At 35.7% G+C, this 25,043-nt stretch overlaps 1 protein-coding gene across 4 annotated transcripts in view; it reads left to right on the top strand.

Moving 5' to 3' along the window:
• Nucleotides 1–25,043, top strand: part of EFR3A (EFR3 homolog A) — a 154,125-nt gene that overhangs the window by 116,830 nt on the left and 12,252 nt on the right. For all 4 annotated transcript variants that reach the window (XM_036755090.1, XM_036755071.1, XM_036755080.1 and 1 more), the window contains 3 exons: nt 12,305–12,396; nt 20,050–20,098; nt 22,459–22,562. In XM_036755090.1, the coding sequence (XP_036610985.1) occupies nt 12,305–12,396; nt 20,050–20,098; nt 22,459–22,562 (245 nt within the window). The remainder of the gene's footprint in view (nt 1–12,304; nt 12,397–20,049; nt 20,099–22,458; nt 22,563–25,043) is intronic.

The raw sequence follows: 25,043 nt of genomic DNA, 5'->3' as shown, positions 1-25,043 counted from the left end.
TATGTTTTTGACAGAGGTATTTAAGATGAGGACTGTGAAAAGTCACTTCAGTGCCTTATCATAGCTTGGAGGTGATCCTGGTTTCTTAAAGGCTTTTCTAGCAAAGCATAAATTTAAATTCTCTTGTGTTGTAGCAGGGTACAAGGACTAGAATCATCAAAGCAGACTACATATCTGCTGTCTTAGCTCTAACTTAGTTAAAAATCAGAAAGGCTCATCACCAGGAAGCTGGCCGGTAGGAAGATAAATTTGTTCATTCCCAGCAACTTGCAAAGATCATCTAACTAAAGTGTGGTGCTGTGAGTTGTGATCTGCATCAGTGGAGGAAAGACCCACACTAACCAAGTTACAGGTCCTTAACATAATCAAATAACTGACAGAAGTAAGTATTATGCTCACTTTAGGACTATCAGCATAGTAACATTTCCTCCTATAAGCAATGGAAAGGTATACTTAATCACTATTGTGTCCACATTCTTGAAAAGAAGAAAATACTCTATAGGTTAAAATGAGGTAGTGTGTTGTCTTGCTTTCAGAAATTGTATACCTCAAATCAAAGAATGGGTACTTTTTCATCTGATGCTTTAATTTTCTCATAAAGGTATAAATGCTAAGCTCAGTAAAACCAGTCTTTTCCATTGTGCATTAACTCTGTACAGTCTCAAATGAATGAGGTACTCTTGGCTGTAGATTAAAAAATAAAGGAACATTGTACATTAGGAGATATGTTGCTGTCACTTCTACTGGTTAGCTTTTTTCCCTTCATTTTACTTGTCCAAAAGGAAATGTGAACATTATTATTTTGTTTTATACTGTAAATCAGATTAGTCTGTGACAAAAATGTTAGCTTTTGAAGTAACAAAAAGTGAAACTTGTACAAACTCTGAGATCATTCAGTTTGTTTTGTTCCTGATATGAATTAATCGTTTTTCTTACACAAATGAGATCTCCCAGAAATACCAATTTTCCCCAAATTTGGTGTATATAGTTAATGTCGTATTTTTTGTTTATTTCTTAGTTTGAATTTGAATTTTCAGATAAAATTCAGTGAAATGGTGCATAGATATATTCCTTAAGAGAATACTATTTTCATTATAATTAGTAGTTTAATGAGACTATCATTAAAATAGTAATTTTTTCTCCGTATCACCATAGCTTATTTATACAGAATGTGTACTGTTGTAATAGTTATGCTTAATCATAGTCTGCAGTATAATTTCAATGACAATGTAAATTTTTAATATTTTACTTTCCCATATTCTGTTCCTCAGGAATTCTTGGGGAAATGCAAATATTTAGAATAAAACATAGTAATAGAACTTAGTAATGATAACACTTCATTTTTTTTCCATTTTTATGAAATTTTTGGATTTAGCTTTGTTTCCTTCAGGCAAAAAACCTCATAAACACAGACACAAGCGCAAAGGTAAATCCAAGCGTCAGTTTTGCCTCTCCTTTCCCTTGCTGCCCTGTAGGAAAGTACGCACCTAGCTTAAAATAAGAATGCTTTTAGAAGATTTGTAGAACTGGACCAGAATACTGTTCTATGTAGTTGTGAACTTAGTGGTTATTCTTAACCTTTCCTATAGCCATAGTTTATTTTTCCTTTTTTGTTCACTCCTCCCTGTTTCTTTTTTAAATTCTTAGATATATGTAATTTCAATTTAGTTGTTGCATTTCTCTTTTTAAAAATGATTAGTTTTTTCATCCAATACTTTATCAAATAGCCTCTGAAAATCTTAGTAGATATGAGTGTGTAAGAACTTTCCTGTTTCCTTAGGCTTTGCTGTTACTGAATTACTCAGTGGTGTGTGTTCACATATACACAGTATACTTAAAGTAAATAAAATGAGAAAATATAGTGATCCCCTTCAGGCCAATTAGTTATTAAATTGTAACTTCTTTCTTCAGGAAATTCTTGCTTACCTGTGAATTGCAGCTTTGTATATCTTTCTAATTCTGTTCTGTGTTTATCATGCATATATGTATGAGAGTTTTGAGGGATAGTTTTTAAATGTCATTTTTTTAAAAGAGGCATATCTAATGTTCTTTTTCTTATAGTTTGCATATCACCTTGAATATAGTTTTGATATTTTACAGATGCTTTTTAATGTTATCAAATATATTCAAGAACAGTCTGTTTTTTTGAGAAGAGGAAATAACCCAAAATATATTGTGACTTTTGTAGTGAACTGTCATTTGTCTAAGATTTAAACTTGGATAAAATCACTAGATTTAAAAAATGCTATATAATGATAATTGATTTTCTTAATGATAATCATTAGGGATTGCAAAATCTTTATTTTACTTCTGAGTCAATAATGAACAATGAATGATCATAGAATGTTAGAGCTAGAAGGGACCTAATAAATGAATCAGGTCAAAATACTCATTTTCTAGTTGAGGAAATTGAGGCCCATGGAAGTAAAATTATTTGCTCAAGGTCATATGGCTAGTTGGTAGCAGGAAATAGAATCCGTGTTCCCTGATTGCCGCTGTATTGCTCTTTTTAATATAGAACACAGTTCTTCAGTAAAATTTATATGTATATTTTATAGTACTTTATTCTAATTATTTGAACTTTGGTAAACCAATAGAAACCACGTGAAAATAAAATCTTGAAGTTGGAAGGGATCTTAGAGACCACCTAGTGCAATCTAAACCTGAACAAAAATCCCTTCTAGAGTGTACCATAATTATTTGTTTGGAGACCTCTAATCAGGTAGCCCATTTACACTCTTTCTCTTCTTCAGGCTAAACCCAACCATTTACAGAATTCTCTTAAACCATCCTAAAATGGTATGGTATTGAGACATTTTACCTTCCTGATCACCCTACCCTGAAAATTTGCCTTCTAAAGTGTTCATTAAAGAGCACAGTGCTTCCAGATGTGATCCAAAAATAGAGTACAATGAGAATATTATTTCCTTAGTCTTGGACTCCTGTAACCTAAAATTGCCCTAGCTTTTTCATGGTTGCTTTGAAATTAATTCATATTGAGCTTTTAGTCCTCTAAAACTCCAAAATCTTAGTCACATGAACTACTGTCTATGCTTTCTCGTTTTTGTATTTGTAACATTGATTGTTTATTCCTATTAAATTTCTTAATATATTTGGCACAATAATCTTGCTTGGTGAGATCTTTTTGAATACTGCCTTTGCCTTTTAGTATGATAACTAGAAGCACCTGATACAGCTGGTGGCTCAGTGGATAAAGCACTGGGCCTGGAGTCAGCAAAATCTGAGTTCAAATCCAGCATCAGACTGACACTTCCTAGCTTTGTGACCCCTGGACAAGTCACTTAACCTCTGATTGCCTGACAAAATGGATCCAATGGAGAGAAAACTGGCAAACCAGTATCTTTTGCCAAAAAAACCCCAAATGGGATCACGTAGAGTCAGTCACAACTGAAACAACAGAACAGCAACAAATGATAACTTCAGAGCTTTGTGTCCTCTGAAGTTTTTAACATACATCTAGACCTTTAACCAAGTTATTAATAGTTAAATAGCTCATGATCAAGGATACATCACTGGGCCACTCCACTGCAGACCTTCCAAGTCGATATCAAGTCATTAATTATAGCTCTGTAGGGTTGGCGATTCAAAACAATTCCAAAATTACTTAACTATGTCATTTTGCTGTACTAAAATTTAAGATATATCTGTGAATATGTTCATAGATTTTCTGAATGTCTGTCATAACAATCTCTTTAATAGTATGTTCAGAATTTTGCCATGAAATCTGTTCAGAATACCTTTATTATGTTCCTACTTGGTGCAACACACTGCACTTGCATTCCACTTTGTGGACTACTAGTCTGTTGACATGGGGGAAATATGTGCAAAACTGAGGAAGGAGAGCACTAATAACTGTAGTACTTGAGCTGGTGTTGGAGGTAAATAGAGGGTGCATTTTAGTCATGGAAAATAACCTGTGCAAAGACTTAAAGATGAGAGATGGGATTAAGTTTCAGGAATTGCTAGGTGTGGGCAGTTTGGCTGAAAAGTAAAGGACACAAAGGAGATCATTTTGAAACAGGTCTGGAAGGGTAGATGGGAGCCAAATTGTAGAGAATTTAAATACCATGGCCATGGCCCAGGCAGTGGAAAAGTTTTTGAGTACAGAAATGTGGTCATACATGTACTTAAGGAATATTAATTTGTTACCGTGTGGAAGACGAAGTAAAAAAAGAGGAGTCTGGAAGAAGGAGAATAATCTGGAGGCTGTTGTAGTACTCTGGGCTAGAGATGATGAGGCCTTAAATTAGGATGGTGGCCTGGCAAGCGGAGAGCAGGGGATGGATGTAATATATGTCATGGAAGTAGAATTGCCAGGAGTTAGTAATTGATTGGATATGGGGAATAAGAGAGAAGGAAGCCAAAGGATGACACCAAGGTTGAAATTTTGGAAGACTGAAAGGGTCGAGATACCCTGTACAGGAAAAGGGTAGTTGGAGGAGGAATATGATTGAAGGAATATAATGAGTTCCATTTTGGACGTATTAAATTCAAGATTCTGATAGGTCAGCCACTTGATGGGACATACCCAGTTTTTAGTTTGGAATATGGAAATAAATGTCAGGAGAGAGGTGTGAGTTAAATAAATGGATTTGGAAGTTATCTGCATAGAAATGATACTTGAACCTATGGGTTGATGAGACCACCCAGAGAACTTGTAGAGAGAAAAGAAAGTGGCCTTAGCTGGATGTTTGAGAATAGGATGATGATCCAGCAAAGGAGACGGAGAAAGAACATTTGGCAAGTAGGAGAATTGAGAAAGCAGAGTCACTGAAGCCAAAAGAAGAGAGAGTAATTAGTACCCAGAAGAAGATGTGACCAAAACATCCAAAGCTTCAGAAAGGTCAAATAGAATGAAGACTGAAAAAGGCTATTTATCTAACAGTTAAAAAACCATTGGTAATGTCAAAGAGAACAGTTTCAGTTAAGTTATACTTACTAGTGATTGAGAAATGAGGGAGAGGTGAGAAAATGGAGGCAAGAGTATACATGATGCTTTCCCTGAGTTTGACTATTAAAAGAAGTGGGAACATGAAGAATGGCTTCCAGTACTTCAGAGTATGGTCAGTGATGAGATAGACTCTAGGGAAATCCAAGATTCCATTTAGACAAAGAAAATGAAAAGAGTGTGAAGCAAAAAGTTCCAGTGTGGTTCTGGAAGTTTTTCTAACTTTGGAGAACAGGGGTGAAAGGATACAAAGCAGTAGGAAGGCAAACGGAAGATATGGACTCTTTGTGTAGATTTAGGGTTTAAGGGTTAGGGAAAGAAGGGATTTTCATACCAGCAGATATTAACTCAGCTATGGGGAGCAGGATTCAGGTGGTTACACACGATATTGTTGAGTGTTTTTTTTTTGTTGTTGTTTTTTGGAGGGGGGAAGGCACGGCTGTTGGGGTTAAGTGACTTGCCAGGGTGACACAGCTAGTAAGTGTGTCAAGTGTCTGAGGTCAGATTTGAACTCAGGTGCCCCTGACTCCAGGGCTGGTGCACTACTCACTGCGCCACCTAGCTGACCCCCTACCCACGATATTATTAGGGAAGAACAAGATGATAAGGTCCCTCCTCCCTCCCCTGTCCCCCCCCCACCCAAGTCTTATGATAACTCTAAACACTGCCACCATAGGGCAGTGAGGTCAGTTTCTATGGAAAAATGGGGAGCTGGGGTGGAGGCGACTGGTAGAGATATCAGAGAGTTCTGTCAGGCATCTTTATCAGTAAATAATTAATGGCCTACTGAAGTCAAACTTACACTTGATGCTAGCTCTATAGCATTATCCCAGTACTGTGGCAGATGTTGCCTGTTTAAGAGCTGCCTTACATGTGGAACTGAGTTCGGAAGCTCTAAGCCCTTGGTAGCACTGCCTCTGCAATACCTTTTGTCCTGTGATGCCCAGGATTTGTGCTGAATTTGAATCTTCTTTGGAGTGGGTCCTCTACTGCCTCAGATGTCCTGAGGCTTTAAGTATGTTGCCTATCTAAGGGGGAAAATAGCTTAGAAATGAAGTTCAGTTGCAAAATACTGAGGAGTGGAACAAAGGGATAAAGTAAGGACAATTCTAATGTTTTGAACTTCGGGTACTTAATACAAAGCTAGCATGTAGCAATTGGAATAGAGATTCCATTGAAACAAGTAGTGGATGGGTACCAATCTAAGGGTAAGTTAGAAGAGGTACATACAGCTTTCCTGTAATAAAATATACAGTGTTATTTTGGACAAGTGGTACTTAAGGTGATGTGATGTATTATAAAGAAGTGAAATTATCCTTTGGGGAGAAAAATGAGATCAGCTGCTCTTGGCTGAAAGATGAAGGCTAGATATAAAAGATCTCTATATAGATATGATGGTTGAAGCTATGAGAAAAAATCTAGAGTGGTCAATTTAATAGAGAAAAGAATAACACCAAGGCTATGGGAGTACATATTTATCAGGAAGAAAAGAACTTTAAAAAATGAGAAATGAGACAAATAAGTAGTTCAGAAGGTTGAAGATACAATTCAGTAGAGTTTAATGTTTCAGAAGCACAAAGAAAGGAGAATTTCCAAGATAAAAGGTTAATCACTAGTCTCAAATGTCACAAGGTCAGAGAGGATGAGAACTTGAAAACTTAAGGAAGTTGTTAGTAAATTTCGAGGGTACAGTTTTGCTAGTGTATGGTTGCAAGATGTTGAAGGGTTAGTAGTGCTAAGGGCAAGGAAATTGGATACATGCTAAATTTTCAAAATGTTTGGCAGAGAAGGTGAGGTTGGGTTTAGATGTGATCCCCTTTGGCAGTAGTGCAAAAACGTCCCTTCTGGCAATGGGAAAAAGGTAGCTGTACCCATTCATATGTTTAGGTCCTTCAGAAGTATACAGTATAGACAAGTATACAGTACATAAAAAACCATGTTGTAACACAGGTCACTTTTTTAAGATTCTGGTTTTCTTGTTGAGATTTACTTTTTAATTTTAGTAATGTCAAGGAATATCAAGAGCAGTTAGGTGGTGTTGTAGGTAGAGTCCTGGGCCTGGAGTCAGGAATACTGATCTTCCCAAGTTCAAATCTGACCTCAGACACAAGCTGTGTGACCTTGGGCAAGTCACTTCACCCTGTTTGCCTCAATTTCCTCATCTATAAAATGAGCTAGAGAAAGAAATGGCAAATCGCTCCAGTATCTCTGCCAAGAAAACCCCAAAATGGGGTCATGAAGAGTAGGATATGACTGAAATGACTGAACAACAACACATGCAGGCATTCGCTAATACTAGAGAAGTTATGTTAATGTCCTTCTTCACCAGATTCTAGTTCAGTCATACTGGTTAAATCTCATAAAACATTACTGTTAGTCTGAATGTAAAACACTTCCCTTCCTAGGGGAATATTTATTAAGGCACATGATTAGAAACTTAACTCTTCAGAGCTATGCAGATTTTTTTTTTTTATAAACAGCCAGGTAAGACCATTTAATGGCATATAAAGAATAACTATTGCGTTAAATCATACGTGAGAATAATATAAATGTTTTTGCCTCTCACCTGAGTGAACACCCTAATGTGTTCATTGGCTTATTTTTCATGCATGCATGTGTATTGGATCTGCAGAGGCATGTCTTACGACATTTAAGTGTTCTTTCATTAACATTTTTGAGGCCTCAGTTTTTAATAACAACAATAATAATAGCTGATATTTATATAGTTCCTACTGTGTGCTTGGCATTATGCCTAGTACATTTTTTTACAGATATTATCTCATGTGATCCCCACAAGGACCTTATGATGTAGGTGCTATGATTATATCTATTTTAAAGATGAGGAAATTAAGGCAAACAAAGGTTTAATGACTTGCCTAGGGTCACCTAGCTAGTAAGTGTCTGTGGCTGGATTTGTACTTTAGGACTCTAAGCCCAGCATGCTATCCATTGTACCTCCTAGTTTCCCCTATTAATAAAATCATTTTCATCTAAATCTTTTCTCATGTTGAATGTTTTTGTTTTCCTTGAAGGCAATAAAAAATGATCTTTTTCATTACAAAATCTAGTAAAAAAAAAATTCTTTTAGGTTAGGATCCCCTCCATACACATCTCCTAGTCAAAAAGAATGTAAATATATATTTTGGGTATACTTTATTTTCTTCTGTAGAGGTAAAATTTAGTTTTCTGATCAATAGTCTTTCTATTAAATTATAAATCTTAAAATTTTCATATGCAGCTAAATAACTTTTATGAAGTTGCACAAAAGGGATAGGATACTATATACATAATTTAGCTTTCTAATTAGCTCTGTATTATAGTCTTAACCAAGAATTTTGCCCAGTGGTTTTGTCCACTGCTAAGCTAGTTTTCTTAGTTCATTTGCAAATTTAATCATTAGCTAAAGTAACTTTTATAGTTACTTGAAAAGAGATATGTGTAAGATACATATACATACATTTTAAAGTTATGTAATGTGTATTATACACAGGTACACAAGGTGGCAGCAAAGTATTGTTAATAGCAGTGGATTGTAAGTCTCAATACTATTTCTGAAAGTGAGGTCATATTTTTAAATAAGAAAAAAGTAAACATGAGGGTGTACCTTTATACTTAGTGAATGTCTAAGATACTTCAAGGAGGAATGAAAAGATAAAATAGCATTTACAGAATAGAAGATGGTCTTATTGAACTTGAAGTAGTGATACAAAGGATCTTGGGGAAATAACCTTTTTTTTTTTTAATAATCAGGATACAGAGCCCAAGTGACTCTTCATTAATGCTATCTGAATCCTTTACAATTTAGTAAGGAATCAGATAGTTCCCAAAGAATATGTTACATTTTAATGATCTTTGAAAAATAGGAGCAGGACCAAGCTGGCTAATATGTGAGGAATGTTGCCCATTGGATGCTATCAGTGGGAAAATGTGTACTTTGGGGAGCCTGTTTACTTTTATGGAAACGTTGAATTGTGCTCTGCTTATATTTATACTTGGGTCCTTCCTCATTCTAAGTCTCGTCAGGAGACAGATTATTGTATAATAGTTACCAGCCACAATTGTAACAAAAGTTAATCATAAAATATATCTTGAAAATTTTTTTTTCCTTTTCTTGGGTGAAAAGAATAAGGTTTTAAAAATAAAACAGCAGAGCTTCCCCTTGAGGTTTTTTGTTTGTTTGCCCTTTTCATAGCTTTTTCGTTGAGGTTCTTTGGCTTTCTTTACCCTATTTCTACTTACGTTGATTAGTTTGCTTTAAAAAATAACAAACATCCCTCATACGATTCTGTCTTTTTCTGTTCTTCAAGTTGCCACCTTTAATCTAAAATTAGGGTTTTGGTGGGGGTTATTTGTTTTTGGTTTGGGGTTGAGGGAGAAGTTGTGGGTAGGGGTCCTTTGCTTTTTTTCCTAACTATTTAGAGATCCCTTTTAGTCATTACTTACTGACGAGTCTTAATTCTTATGAGCCTTATTGGTCATGAATAGAGACTAAAAACAAATTACAAAACAATTCAAAAGCTTTGGACACAGATTTATCCAGTCTTTTTTAGGTTCAGCTTTTACAAATACAATGATTTTCAGGCATTAACATTATAGTACATAGAAATAACGTAAAGACAGATTGAAAGACCAAATTTAACGGTAAGAATGTTCCTCAGAAGATCAAGGGGATAATTTAAATTGGAGTCCTTTGACAAGGTAACACAAAATGCTTATCACAGTGTAACTAACAAATATTTCTTCACTGCACCTTCATTCAACTAAGAAATATGTATTGATTAGCCTGCTAAATGAAAGATACAAGTGGGTGCCTTGGTAATACAAAGTGGTACATCAGTAGACCAGCATTATATTCCAGGCAGTGTATTAGATGCTGTAGATTTAAACAAAATGAAATAGTCTCTGCCCTCAAGGAATTTACATTCTCTTGGGGGAGACAGTATATCCACATATAAGGAGCTTACAGTCTCAATGAGAAGATAAGGACAATTGGGAGGGAGGGGAGACTCAGGAAAAGTGGCATATGAATAAAAACAGCATGCCATCAGAGTTCTCAAGTAGAGGAGATCACTTCTGTCTGGCATAATCAATGAAGAATATAAAGAAAAATGATATTTGTACTAGCCTTTGAAGGATGTATAGAATTTCATTTGGTAGATATGGGGGCACATTCTAGGTAAGGAAACGAAGAAGGAAGAAAAAAAAACATTGTCCCTGTCCTTAAGGAGCTCACATTCTAGAATGAAATAGCTATGTGCATATAAGATTCATATAGGTTAGATGGAACACAGCCTTGGAGAAGAAGACTTAAGTATTCTGTAGGTTCAGTTAATCAAAATGTATTAGTTAACTGCTTACCATGTCCAGAAAGACAATATGACCCCGCAAAGGAGACATAGAAGTTGTTTAAGGAGAGATCATCTTTTCTGTCCTGTACCTGAAAGTCATTACCAGAGCTTTTTGCTGGAGGAACAGTTTATTCTAGTATGAGCTGGACCTTTGAAATCCCTTCAAACTCTGATTCTCTGAGGTATGAAGAAGCAGGATAATTCTATGTCTGTTGTTTCAACCAAAAGAAGAGAGTAGTGGTCATCACTTTTCATGCTGCCAATATGAAAAGGATCATATAATTTAGTAAGTAGGAGGTCATTTATGACTTTCAAAAAACAGATTCAGAAGAGTGTTGGAAATGAAAATCAATATATAATTGGTTAGGATAAACATAGATAATTCCAAATCTTGAAAAAATGCGTGGTAAGGAGGGTGGATGTAGCCATCATGTTTAGACTGTTAGTCTCCAAGAAGTTTGACTGATGAAAAAAAAGAAACTAGGAAGGTACATAGAGAACAGCATGAGAGCCAGTGGGAACTAATTGCATTTAACCAGAGAGGCAACATGTACGTGTATATCTATATATAAAATATATTCAGAGTGAGTGGAAAATAACCTTAGACATTCTGAATAATTGACTGTTTCTCTTCTTTTTTCCTCTATCAAGTATACCAGTGATTAGATTCTCTGTAGTAGCTGGAATATAGGATTGGTGAATGCTGGACTCTGTGAAAAAGACTGATATACTAAGAAAAGTTAATTAAAACAATCAAAGATGAAAATGAGGCTTATAATTTCCACTGTCAGTCCTTAGATGACACTTGATTTCATACAAAAAAGGGGGAAAAACTCTGAAATTTGCATTTAAATTTGCGTAATATGTAAAAAATTTAATGCAGTGTTTCCCTTACCCAATTAATTGTGTAAATAAGAAATTTGTAGATATGACATTAACAGAATAGTTTATGTTGACAACTGGCTAAAGCTAACAAATGTCAAAGATAATATGACAGTAATGAAGTAAAGACAAGTTAAAAAAAATATACCCCCTAGAAGGATACGTACTAGCCACAGGAGGAGGGGATGGGGGGGGAGGGTAAAATAACTCAAGGCTTCCTGAAGAAGGATTCTAAGAGATGGAGGTAAGGAAAGGAAAGCATTCCAGGCATGAAGAACAGCCAATACAAAGGCACAGAGATAAGAGATGAGTTCTGTGTATAAAGAAAAACAAATAGGCAGCAAAACAAGATTGTAAAAAGACTGTAAAGGCAGCAAGGGACCATGTCGTGAAGAACTTTATATGCTACATAGAGAAGTTTATTTTTGATCGTGGAGGTAATAGGGAATCACTGGAGTATGTTAAGTGGAGGGTTGACATGGTCAAGCCCATACTTTCTAAAAATTACTGTAGGAGTTGTGTGGAGGACACATTGGAATAGAGAGAAAGTTGAGGCAGAATGGCAATTAATAGTCTTGTAATAGTTAAGATGAAAGGTAATTAGAGGCAAGGTCCTTGTCAGAAGACAGAATAAGAGTTGATGAGGGCCTGTTCCGGGTTGGTGGCTTTGTGAGTGGAGAGAAGGCTTTTTATATAAGATATGTTGTAGAAAAAGAAACGACAGTGAGAACAAGGAGCTAAAGACCACACTGAGGTCGAAAACCTGGACTAGGATTACTGTAAGGGTGGTGATACCCTCAATAGCAATAGGAAAACAAAGAGATGGGTTTAAGGGAGGAAATAATGAAATCTGTTTTGGAGATAGATATATGTCTGTAGATCGGGTAATATGGAGGAAAAATATTAAAAACTAGAGAAGAGGGGATGATGAAGGACAAAGCTTATAACTCACCACCTTTAACTAAATACATTCTTGAACTTTCTTTTTCATATTTTCTCTAGGTAGAGAATACTAGTACTCTTTTTTTTAAGTGTAAAAAACAAGATTAAAAATAAAAATTGAGTTTTGTTTGTGATGGAAAAAAAATCTACCATTTTTTTCTAGATGAAGATCGACTTTCCAGACGGAAGAGCATTGTGGACACTGTATCCATTCAGGTGGATATTTTACCAGGCAACAATCCTGTTGAAGATGTGGTAAGTTATTGAAAATTGACCTGGGAACTTTGTTTTGAGGCAGTCATTATTTTTGTCAGTTTTTTCCCGTAATGCACCTAAACACAAAATTACCAATGATATTTTTAAAATGAAGTAAATTGTTTGCCAACTCAGCTTATCCTTTAAATAAAAGTAACTAAAGTTACTTAGGCTTAAATCTTTTAATGTTGCAAAGTAGTTTTATGCATTTGTATTGCATAGTTTTAATTTTTTTTAAATATCTTTTGTTTTTACAGTACCATTCTTTCCCAATAACTCTTTCTTTGCCTTCTGCAATCGGTAAAGCTTTACCTTATGATAAAGAAGTAAAATAGACAGAAGGAGAAAAAAAAAACAGTTCAGTAAAACTAATCAGCACATCAGTCATGTCCAGCAGTAGACAGACAGAGAGATAGAGATGGATAGATATATACACACGTACATACATACACACGTACGTAGATAGATAGAGACATGTAGAGATTGTTTTACTTCCATAGTGAAGTGTACGTAGATATCTTTTCTTTGGGTTCGAGCTTAGATAAGACATGATTGGTATAGTTCTTTTTGTTATTCTTAGCCCATCAATTCAGTTATATACTTTTTAGAGCATACTTCCCTGCTAAAGCAATTTAAACTTTATAGCTCTGCCATTATATCAAGGAGAAATCTTGTAATCTTGTAGGATAAATTTGTAGTATCATAGCTATTATGAAGACAGTTGTACTAAGAAAGTAGTGTGTGTACTTATAGCATGTCATATAATTAATATATCAGATCATTTTATTAAGCATATATTAGCCACAGATAGAATTATTTCATGTGGTCAAGGTAGCACATTTAGTGAAATTTTTCCACTGATGAAAAATTATAGCTTTGACTTCAATGTTATCAAATAACCCGCAAAAGTCCTTAGTCTAGATTATTCTAGAAATTGACTTACTTGAAATAATCATCTCAGTGCTTGCCCCCTATTTTGGAGAATACAATAGCACCATTATGTAACTACTGTATTTTCACCCATTCATTTATGCTTAGTCATCCATCCAAGAAAATCATAATAGTCAAATAGAAACAGCAGCTGTCAAAATATTTTCTCCATTTTTATGCAAAAATGTGTTACCTATTTAAAAAATTGGTTACCTCCTCAGAAACCTTGTTGTCTATTTACACAAACTAAAGCGTTCAAAGGGCATGTATCAAAACGGAAGGACATCATCTAAAATCACTTCTCATGTTACCATGTGGCAACTCCCAGAGATCTTGAGGTTTCCTGGTAGTTGATTTGTATTGAAAGATGATTTCTCAAACCCTATTGTGGTAGCTAGGGACAGCCTGGTTGGTTTGTATTATCCATACCACTTTTACTAAGGAGAAATAGTCAGTGGCTGCCTTAAATCTTATTCTGTTGTCTTTACCTGGTATTGACATGACTAGGTTTTTGAAAGCCATGCCATTGAAGAGCAAGCTCTATCAAGTCCTACCACCTGGGAGATGCTCCCTATATAGTCTCTGTAATGGACTGTTAAGTCTGGCGTCCAAAGACCAACCCAGTTCAGGGAGTACCTCACCATATTGGCAACAGGGTGATGATTTTTTTTTGATGTGACTACCAACTCTTAAAAACACTCTCCCATATCATGGAGGGGTTGTGAGCTGCATCAGTAATGCATTTCCAAGTATTAAAATGAGATTTGGGGGTATCAAAAGCAATTTATTATATTATCTAATTGGATTTAGTCAGAAACCTCCTCTCCACTCCACTTGAAGTTTTTCTGCTTTACAGCAAGTAGTAACTTAATCTCCCTTTGATAGTTGTAGCAGGTAATATCTCTTCTTTGGTGTTTATTTTTCTGGTTGCTACTACTCACCTCTTTTGAATCATTTACTTTTATACTTAGGTCTTCATATATAATAGGTTTTATTTTGTCTACAAAGCCATCTTATGAAACATTATTCTTGATACTTCATTTTTAATTACTACTCTTCATAGATAATACCTTTTATATACGGCATCTTTAGCTGGTATTACTGAATTGATTTGTAAATTAATCTGAGAAGTCCATTTCATAGACATATTGCATGAAATATTCACATGGGGGGGATGGTACTAAATTGTTTTTAAACAGAAGATGAATTTTACATTAAAAGGCACTTATTACCATGTGTTCCCATTTGAAGCTCCTGTACTGCAAACTTGGTTCTATATTCCTACAGTAAAGGCAAACAAGTCTCATCCAGGGCATCTGAATAGTCGAATATACTGCAGTATTAGATTCAGCTGAGCCACACTCCAGCTTCAGATTTATTCACCAGGACAGCATTCAGCATAACACATGTTGGAAATGTTTGCTCTAATACAAGGTAACATGTTGTACAGCGTTTCCACCTAGGCAGTAAATATCAGAATTTTAAAATCATGGAAAAGAGGAAATAGATGGATTCTAGAAGCTGGATTGACAAGCTTGTTCTTTACACTTTGCAAAATCCTAGAATGGATTTGTGAGCATTCAGGACAAATAGAGCTGGTCGCTTGGAGTCAGTAAGGGCTTAGTAAGAATAAAGCTTACTGAACTGACATCCTTTTCTTATATTAGTTTATTTTTATTTTTTACAAGATATTTAATGAAATGCCTTCTTGTATCTTTATAAACAAGATAGTTTTCCTCACACATTCTAGCCCCACTGGTATACTTGATATTCCCTGTACATGGCATTCCATCCCCCACTGCCAGGCACTGTGCTCAGAATGTTTTCCCTCCTCACATCTGCCTCACTGGAATTCCAAGCCTTTTTTAAGGGCCACCAATGCTTTCATGATCCCTTCTGTTGGTAGGGCTTGCACATTCTCCCTTCTGCCCCTCACAAAAAAAATTTCCTTTGTATATGTTTTGTATTTAGAGTAAGTATAGCTTAGTAACTACACATTAGCTGTATGGCTCTGGGTAACTCACTTAATGTGTCAGGCAACTGCCTGAGAAGCGAAGTTGCAGAGAAAGTGCCAGACCTGCATGAATCAAGGGGATTTCCTCATCTGAGGAGCCATTCTTACAACAGTGAAATCACAGGATCAATCTTATATCCCCAATTTATTTTGACTCATGTTTTCCTCCAAATAAACTATATTTAAATATGCTAACAAATCCATACCCATTTTAAAAAAAAATAAAAAATGTTAGCATTCTTATAACTTGTGTGTGTGTGTGTGTGTGTGTGTGTGTGTATGGCAGCCATGACAGTGAATATGGTTGGTCTCAAAGTCAGGAGGACCTGTATTTATGCCTCCCTGCTAATACATGTTGCATGTGTCTGCGACCCTAGACAAAATACTTAACCTTGCAGTGCCTTAGAAGCTAAATTTCAGAGGAACTACTGGTCTGAATAGGTTTATCAGTTTCCTGATAAATATGTCAGTTTCTCCACCAAGAGTTGCCTATATCAGTGACATCAGGTCTTCTAACACACACACACACACACACACACACACACACACACACACACATGCACACACACAATCAGTTTACTTGCAAGTAAAGGCTTTTAACATAATGTTAAATGTATGGATAGATTTTACTTTCACAGATTTTGTGACATACAAGTTCTATTTTCCTAGGGTAATAAAGATTACTTTCTGCATTCTTTTTAGTTACTTTGGAGTGTCACTTTTTCCAGCTATTTCAATCCATAAATTATTTTGTCAGCTCTTACTACGCTAATATTTTTAGTTGATTTTAGTATGTATTTGACTGAATTGAACTAATAGCCTTAAAATAAAGGAGTAGGTCAGTGGAAGGGAGTAGTCTGTAAAAGAATAATAATTTAACTTTTAAGGTACAATCAGAGAAGCTACTGTCTGTCTTTTCCCCAAGCTCACATACACCAACCTGATGAATGATTAGAGTAAACAACTGTGGATATGATTTTCTTTTGCCATATATGATCAGAACCAGGCTTATAAAAAAAGAAACCTGCTTGATCTCCTTTCCAGTTTTTCCATTTTCAGAAACTTTGATTTCCTATTGCCTTATTTCCCATCCCCCATGTAAAAAAAAAGGATGAGAAGGTTTATAGTCAACTCTTGATTGAGAGAGACAGTATATGAAGTGTAGGTTATTTTACTTTAGAGTAAATATTATGTTTTTCTAACTTGTATGCTTAAGGTATTTGGCTTAACATTTATTTTAAGAATAGAAACCCTTGAACATTCCTTTTGGAAAATTGAGCTGTTCAAATGAGTTTTAATTATATGAAGAAAAAATTATTTCAAAGGTCTTCAAATGAAATGAACAGATATTTGAGTCTCTACTGTGAATTAGTCACTCTGTCAAGTCCTTCAAGGAACTTACATTCTATTAAGGAATTCTCTTCTGAATAGGATTCTTACCAAAAAAGGAATTATTGCTACAGTAGAAATCATGGACACTGGAGGGGGCATAACTGACTACTGTCTCCTAACTAGTTGAGTTTGTGATAGAGAGAAAATCTGGTCATAGTTTGACATGTGCCCAAGATTTTATAGATCAGATTTCAGAGGGCTCAAAGGAAGACTAGGGTCCTGAGGACTAAAATTCTATAGTAGAAGTCATCACAGCAGAGATGGAAAACTGTCAAGAATGATATTCGGAAGGCATAAAAAAAGGAAACTTTTACTCCAGTGAGGGGGGGAGGTTAATTGTCAAAAGAGACCAACGTGGAAGATAAGGAGTTTATCAACTTAGATGGAAGCACGCGTGTGTGTGTCTGTCTGTCTGTCTTTGTGTGTGATGAAAGCAGGGGCTGGTAATATGAACAGCTACAGTGCCATTGGCTGATCTTATAAGAATAGCATGAGGAATACAGATAGAATGAGCTAAGGCAGATGAAGATAACTAAACATTGTGTAATTCACATTTGGCTTCTCTTTTTCTCTGCCAAGAAGAATTACCTTTGCCCTGGAAAGAACACATTGAAAATAGCCAGTTAGAGAGTTGATATCTAGGATAAGCAAGAACAGAATTACCAGCTGTAGGCCAATGAACTTTACTTTGGTTTCTGGCAAAATTCTATAATGTATTATGGAGCTTGTTAAAAAGAAAGGAGAAAACAAGCTTCAGTCACAAAGAACCCATATAGAACCAGTACTGCCAAACTAATTTTTTTTTTCCAGCAGGTTTACTAAATTGATAAATCAGAGTATAGATATAGATGTAGTTTACCTGGATTTTTAGTAAGGCTTTTGAAAAATTTCATGATGGTTCATTGGCCATATTCAGAATATTCATAGTATCACATCACCTTGGAAGGATATTTCCAGTGAAGCACTCCTGGGATCTGTTCTTGACCTTATACTATTTAGCTTTTTTTTTAATCAGTGATTTGGATAAAGATATTGACAAGATCCTTATCAAATTTGCAGGTGGTACAAAGAGAGGACAGATAGCTAACATGCTAGATGCTCTACCATGCAGTCTATTGAAGGAACTGGGAACATTTAGCCTGGAGAAGAGAAGATTCAGGTGGAATGTTATTGCTGTCTTCAAGTACTGAAAAGGCTAGCATGCAAAGTAGTTTTGTGTTTGGCCCCAGAGGGCAGACCTAGAGGCCATGCATGGAAGTTGCAAAGGGTGTATGTAGGCAAAAACTTCCTAACACTGAGATCTGTAAGTAGACTGGGCTTCTTCAGCAGCTGCTTAGTTGTTTTCCCCTCACTGGAGGTCTTCAGGCAAAGTCTGAAAAATCATGCTTAGGTATGTTGTAATAAGGATGCCTTTTTTTAGGTACAGGTTGGACTAGATGACCCCTCAAGTCCTTTCCACTTACCACGAGAGTGATATATTTCCGAAACTTTCAGTGGAGGTATCAGAAATTTCTTTTCATGCTTTCCTATATTTGGGATGCCTTGGGATAAGCAAAAATGTGAGGAATTCTGGATTTAGATATGGTCAAACTTAAAGGCATATTTCCTGCTCATTTATCAAGAAAACTAACCTGTCCAAAGTGCCAGCAATTTCAGGATTTTGTGTTTCTTCTAAAAAACATATGAAAGTCTGCCTTAACTTTGTTGAACACAACAGTAACTATAGAAATAACATAAATTGGATCCTTTGCATTTTTTGTCAGTGACATCATGGCATAGTCGATAGACAGCTGGCCTCAGAATTGGCCTAGATTTAGATCCTGTCTCTGACACAAACTGGCTGTGTCGCCTTTGGCAGTCACTTAGTCTTTCAGTGCTCCAGCAAACTCTTTGACTGTAAATTGCAGAACAATTGTTAGTCTGCATTGGTAGAGGAAGTTTCGTCATTAGTCAGCTTCTTACGCTGATGAAATGTCAGGTTATACCTAATAAATCATGGGCCTCCCTTGTGTCCTTTAGTTATGTTGAAGAATATGCATGGAATTAAAGAGATCTTTGCTTAACCATACTTTATAAGTACTTAGAAGAAATGTTCTTTCTATCAACCATTTATGATTTAGAGGTTTGGATGTCTTAATTGTACTTGTTAAAGTAATTTAGGAGTCTGCCTGGAAAAAGAGGGATATTAGTAAGCAAGGCAGGCATAATAAAGACCACTCCTAGGCTGAATGAACTGTGTCACCTTTTTAGGAACTACTGCTGTTGTCATTTGGCCTTGAGACTATGGTGTCTTCAAGGAGATAGCTGGAGGGGAGATACCAGTTTGGAAATTCATCAGATCTTTTTTCTGTTGTTGAAGAATGACTGGCAGTAAACATAAGCCTTAACTGGTTTGCCCAGTAAGAGAGTTCTTTAAGCTAAAAGTGCCCCAGTATTTACTTAGAGGACGTAAGGGTCCTTGGGGAGAAGATGGGATAGACAGAACTAAAAGTATTTTTTTTTGGAGGAGGGAAGACAGGGCAGTTGGGGTTAAGTGACTTGCCCAAGGTCACACAGCTAGTAAGTGTGTCAAATGTCTGAGGCTGCATTTGAACTCAGGTCCTCCTGACTCTAGGGCTGGTGTTCTACTCACTGCGCCACCTAGCTGCCACCCAGAACTAAAAGTGTTGTAACAAATGGTGATGACTCTCTCTTCAGGGCTAAACTGGAGAGTGGAGGCAAGTGAAATGAGATTGTGAACCCAAAAGAGGGATCTGAAATAAGTAGGAAAGCTATAAGTATGAGGATTGTAGGAGAAAGCAAGTGTAACAGGAGACGCCGCTGCTTCATCTCTATTCACTGGAATGCTTTGGCTTTAATAGGTTGTTCTGCCCTTAAGGAACATCACGTTAATTAAAAAAAAACTTTAGAACTATACCTTGGATTCTTAAGGTTATCTTTGGGGGCCCCTCATATTGCAGCAATAGTCAGTGATTGTAAACATATATCCTACCACAAGCACAAAGGCATTCTATGCCAGAGATAGAACACCTCCATTCAATTAACCTTATGCGCTAAATTGCAAGTGTATTTTTTTTTACTAACCATGTGAGCTTTCCATTTACAGTAAAGTTTCCTAATTAAACAAATGGCTATTGCGACTAGCATTTTTTAAGTAAATACTCCAGCTTCTCTTTTGATCTTTATGGCATTATGTGATTTAAGAAAAGGAAAAAGAAAAAACCTTGAATATTATGAGATCACTTATAACTAGATTACGTTGATATTTATAGCAGTCTTTTCCACACTTGATTTCTGCTTAAATCACTTTTTTCCAGGTCACTGCCACTGAAGAAATAACCTTTGAAGCACTGAAAAAGGCAATTGGTAAGATTTGGGGAATTTTAATTTTTTCTAGTAATTTTTTTGCTCAACTTTATGTTGATCCTTGTTTTAGATGTCAGAATTTGCTGAGTCATTTCAGTTGTGTCCAACTCTCAGCCTTTAGGTGTTTGACCTAGCTGCCCTTACATGTCAGAAGAAAGAAGCCAGAAGTACTATTTTAGTTTCTTGTTAGACATAGAGGTGATTGGAAGCTACATTGTTTGAACCTCTTAAATTATCAACATTGGGAAGGTTTTCCCCTTTAAATATTGTGACTTTTTGAGGAAAAGTTATTATTTTCCATCAATAGCAGTAATAATAATAGCTAGCATTTTTCTAACATTTTAAAGTTTTCCAAGTGACTGAACATTTATCTCATTTAATCTTCGTAACCTAATGTAGGAGTAAGAATATTTATCTCCATAATAGTGGGGATAAATTACCTCTGTTTTATGTAAGAGAAAGTTGAGGCTTATAGTTCCTTGCTCATTATAATACAACTAGGTTTGGATTTAACCCTAGCTAAATATAGCTAATTTTAAGTTTAGCACTCCTTTTATTATACCACACTGCCTCTAAGTAAGCTACCACTTACCAAGAGGTCAGACTTCCAACAATTCTAACAAAGTTATGATTCTGTGAGTAAATAAAAACAGGGCTCTGGATCAAAAAAAAAAAAACCAGCGGTACCGAGGTCCATTCCTGCAGTCTTCAGGAGACGTCATCAGAGTGACATGGGAACTTTGAACTGTGAATAAACATTAATAGCTTTAAAAGCAGTAAGGACTGCATTGTTATTCAGTCATTTTGGTTGAGTCTGACTCTTCATGACCATTTGAGGTTTTCTTGGCAAAAATACTGGAGTGGTTGGCCATTTTCGTCTTCAGATCATTTTACAGATGAGGAAACTAAAGCAAACGGGTAAGTGACTTGGGTAGGGTGACAGGGCTAGTCAATTTCTGAAGCCGGATTTGAACTCGGGAAGATGGGTCATCCTGACTTTGAGCCTGGCACTCTATCTACTGTGTCACCTAGCTGCCTGTAGGAACAGGATACATAGAAGAAATAGTGAATATTGGGAGAGAGAAGAAAATAGAGGCACTGGGGAATAAATAGTCCTTTATACTTCATTAGTTTCTAAGGATACCATTGTATTAAAACATCATACAATGCAGATTAATTAGGACCCCAAATAATTCAGAAAAGATTAAATTAGGTTTAGCACCTCTTAAGGAATGAAAAACTATAATTTATAATACATTTTAAGTTTTCTATTCAAAACTAATTTTTTAAATCAATGCCTAATGGAGTATACTTACATGTACACTTGACTACTGTCTGCCTCATTTTTCTCATTTGTAAAATGAGAATAATAAAAACCTACTTTCCAGGGTTATTGGGGATAAAATGAAATCCTGTTGGTAAAACACTTTGTAAAACTTAAAGCATCATCTAAATGCTAGCTATAGTTATTATTGGGACAGGTAGGTGGCACAGTGGATAGAGTGCAGACCTGGAGTCAGGAAGACTCCTCTTCCTGAGTTCAAATTTGACTTCAGACACTTACTAGCTATGTGACCCTGCACAAGTCACTTAACCCAGTTTGCTTCTGTTTCCTCATCTGTAAAATGAGTTGGAGAAGAAAATGGCAAACCACTCCAGTATCTCTGCCAAGAAAACCCCAAATGGGGTCACAGAGTTGGACAGGACTGAAAAGCAACTTTAAAAAAATCATTATCAGCTATTATTATTACCTTTAAAACTAAGATAAGAACTTTACCTGCATGTGAAGCATAACATTAAATAGATTTCGTTACAGTGGTCAAAAAATTCATCACTAATTTGCTTAGTCTCTCGATAGTGTTGCAGTGGCAAAAAATGTAAAGTAAAGGCCCACAGTGTGGTAATTTGATCCCCATGGAGGATTTAAGGGAAACTGCTACAGAATGAGAAGTGGGGATGAGTTGCCATCTACACTGGTGGAGGGGATACACACCTCTCTGAGATCACAGGTCTGTTGGATTATAATTGTATGTGAATGTCTATGCATTTTGTAGACAGAGATCAAAAATGTCAGCCTGACACAGGTGAGGACTTATCATCCAAGTCTCCTTATTCTTAGTCTATCATTTCATCTAATAATTTTTCTAAATAGGTTTCTATGCTTAGGTTGCAATCATCTAGAAATTTGAAGAATGTTATGTATATCATCCTTTGATCTCAGCCTCCACTTTTAAATCAGTGTGGCTTTTAACACTAGTCATGTAAATCATTTTGAATTCTTATGGGAAATACATCACTATTAAAAGTGCTTTTTAAGGTAACTATAGCTTGTAACTTAATCCATTTTCTTGTTTTTAAAGATACCAATGGAATGGAAGAACAAGAAAAAGAGAAGAGACGTCTTGTGATTGAGAAGTTTCAGAAAGCACCTTTTGAAGAAATTGCAGCACAGTGTGAATCCAAAGTAAGCATTCATGTGGTTTGGCATTATGGCAGAATGTTGTTTTTATTAAATAATCAAGACCCAAGTAGTTTTAATTTTTAAGTAATATTCAGTAAAAATACTAGTGATAAATTCCAAATGAAACTGCAGAGAAACTGAAGTATACTTTAAGTTTTGCTGTAGTACTAATGAATACCTCCTAAAAGTATAACATAAAGACTTCACAAGGGAAGACACAAAGCCTAGTGAGAGAGGCCCAAAGAACAAAATGCAAGCTTGCTTCTCAATCTTGATTCATGTGGGGATAAAAGACATGCCAATTAAATAGTTGTATTTAATCATTTGTGAACTTATTTTGTGAAAAAAATTATTTCCTTATTGAACTCTTAAACTCTGGACAGGTTGGCAAAACATCAGGAAATATCTCCCAGCCACTGAAAGCTCTGTCAATAAATAATCATGCTGTGGTACAAGCTGATCTAGTAATGTTGTAGTTCTGAGATTGTTGTAAGGAAATCCCTCCATAAAGTTTTATAAAAATGTGAATCATTAGTGGTAGCAATAATCAGGATTCAAGTCTTACCTCTGACACATTCTGACTTTGTGACCGCAAGTCAGGCAGTCCTCAGTGCCCCAGCTTTAAATGTTAGAGAAGCTAGTGATCTGAATTAGTAGAAGTTCCTCATAGGGAGCTTACTTTACTGGAGAAATCACAGGCTTGCTCCAAAATAGCAATAATTATAGTAATAATATATTGCCATTGTTTTGATAATATGTACAGCATGGCTAATAGTCTTCCTTTTCCAGGAAAAGGCATACTTCATTCCTTCATACTACACTGCTTGGGGGACATGGGAATGGGAATTGCTTCATTGTTGAAAACTAATTATTTTTGTACTGGTTAAAATGAAATTCTTTTTTTGTATCAAATTGATAAAATTACTAAATAGGAAATACAGCTAGTGTATATGGTAGAAACACATGTATTTTCATTTTTTTAGGTTGCCGTAGCCCCTCCAAAAAGCATCACCAATCAGCCAGCTTGCTGGTGATGTACCTTTACACAGTCAGCTAGTTTGGGCCTCTGCTTCCTAATCTAAAGATCCCAGGGTCACTTCTGCTTTAGAAAAAAATATTAATAACATATACTCTGTGTTTTTTAGATACAAGTCTGCGAAAAATAACTTCATTTAATCTAACATAATTCTATATGTCTATCCTAGAGAGAGAAACTGGCATAACCTACCTGAACCCCTTCTCCCTACCTTTAGACATGACTTTCTACCCCAGGCCACAGGGCTGTGAGCTAACATTTATAGGAGTCTTGAACAAATCCAGAATGGTTCCCTATTTAATTCCTTCCTTGACCTCAAGAGCTCAAGTCTTTCTTCCTTTTGATCAGTATCTTAATCCTTAAATGTAAAAAAGAACACTGCCCTTAGGTAATCATGGGGGAAGAGGGCATAAAATGTATGATTTTCTCTAGATAAGTGTTAAATTTGGTTATCATCCTTAATACATTCCCTGAAAGAAGCCTTCTGCATATTTTTAAACAGGGAGAAATCTGGAAAGAATTTATCCTGGAGAAGATATTATTTCTTAATATTTTCACTTGAACTAAAAAGGAGGTTGTTAACATAATCCATACTTTGATATTATGATGCAGCATGGGACACCAGAGTAGGATTTCATGGATGACTTTTTTTCAACTTGGGATTTTGACAGCTCATATAACAAACAATTAGAATGACCCTCTGTCCTATGTGGCCCACTTGACTTCTGCTGTTATGGGAGAAGAGGATGCTAAGAATCACATAATCTTTAGACTGTCAATAAATTTTAATTTTATTATTGGCATACTAGATGTGAAATCCTTGTAAGTGATCAATGATTGGCTGTATTATTAGAGGATATTCTTATTATTAATGAAATCAAAAGAGAAGAGTTGCAGCTAAGTGAAAGGAAACATACTTATTGATATTACTTATACTTACATTGCCAGAGATGAAGTGGTAGTGAAATTCTGTGAAACTCTTGATAAGATCCTCTAAATTAAATTTTCTCTGATACTTGATGACTTCAGTGCAAAGATGAGAAAGAGGAGGATGGAGAGAAACAAACAATTAGGAATGAGAAAAGTCAAAAATTTGTACATACTTCACACCTTTAGATGATTAACACTTTCTTCAGTCTAAGAATTTGTTTGGTGTTGGAAATGGCAAACCCAAGTAATATCAAGAAGAACAAAGTATATTTTCTTTTTTCAGGAAAAAAGCTTGTAATTGATTCGTCAGCCCTAAGATCACAATTGATTTTTGAAAATGACAAAATAGTGAGAAAAATGTGGTTGTAGAATTGAAACAACCCTAAAAGCAAGTGAAAAATCAAAATTGGGAGAGGGCAGAAGTGATATTAACACTGGTTTATTTGGAAGCTTAAGCAGTGTAAGTTAATTACCAAAAGGAGACACAGGAGTCCAGAAAGTACCTAAGTTATAACAAA

This window comes from Trichosurus vulpecula, chromosome 1 (genome assembly GCF_011100635.1).
Source record: "Trichosurus vulpecula isolate mTriVul1 chromosome 1, mTriVul1.pri, whole genome shotgun sequence".
NCBI lineage: Eukaryota > Metazoa > Chordata > Mammalia > Diprotodontia > Phalangeridae > Trichosurus > Trichosurus vulpecula.
This window is presented reverse-complemented; position numbering and strand designations above follow the sequence as displayed.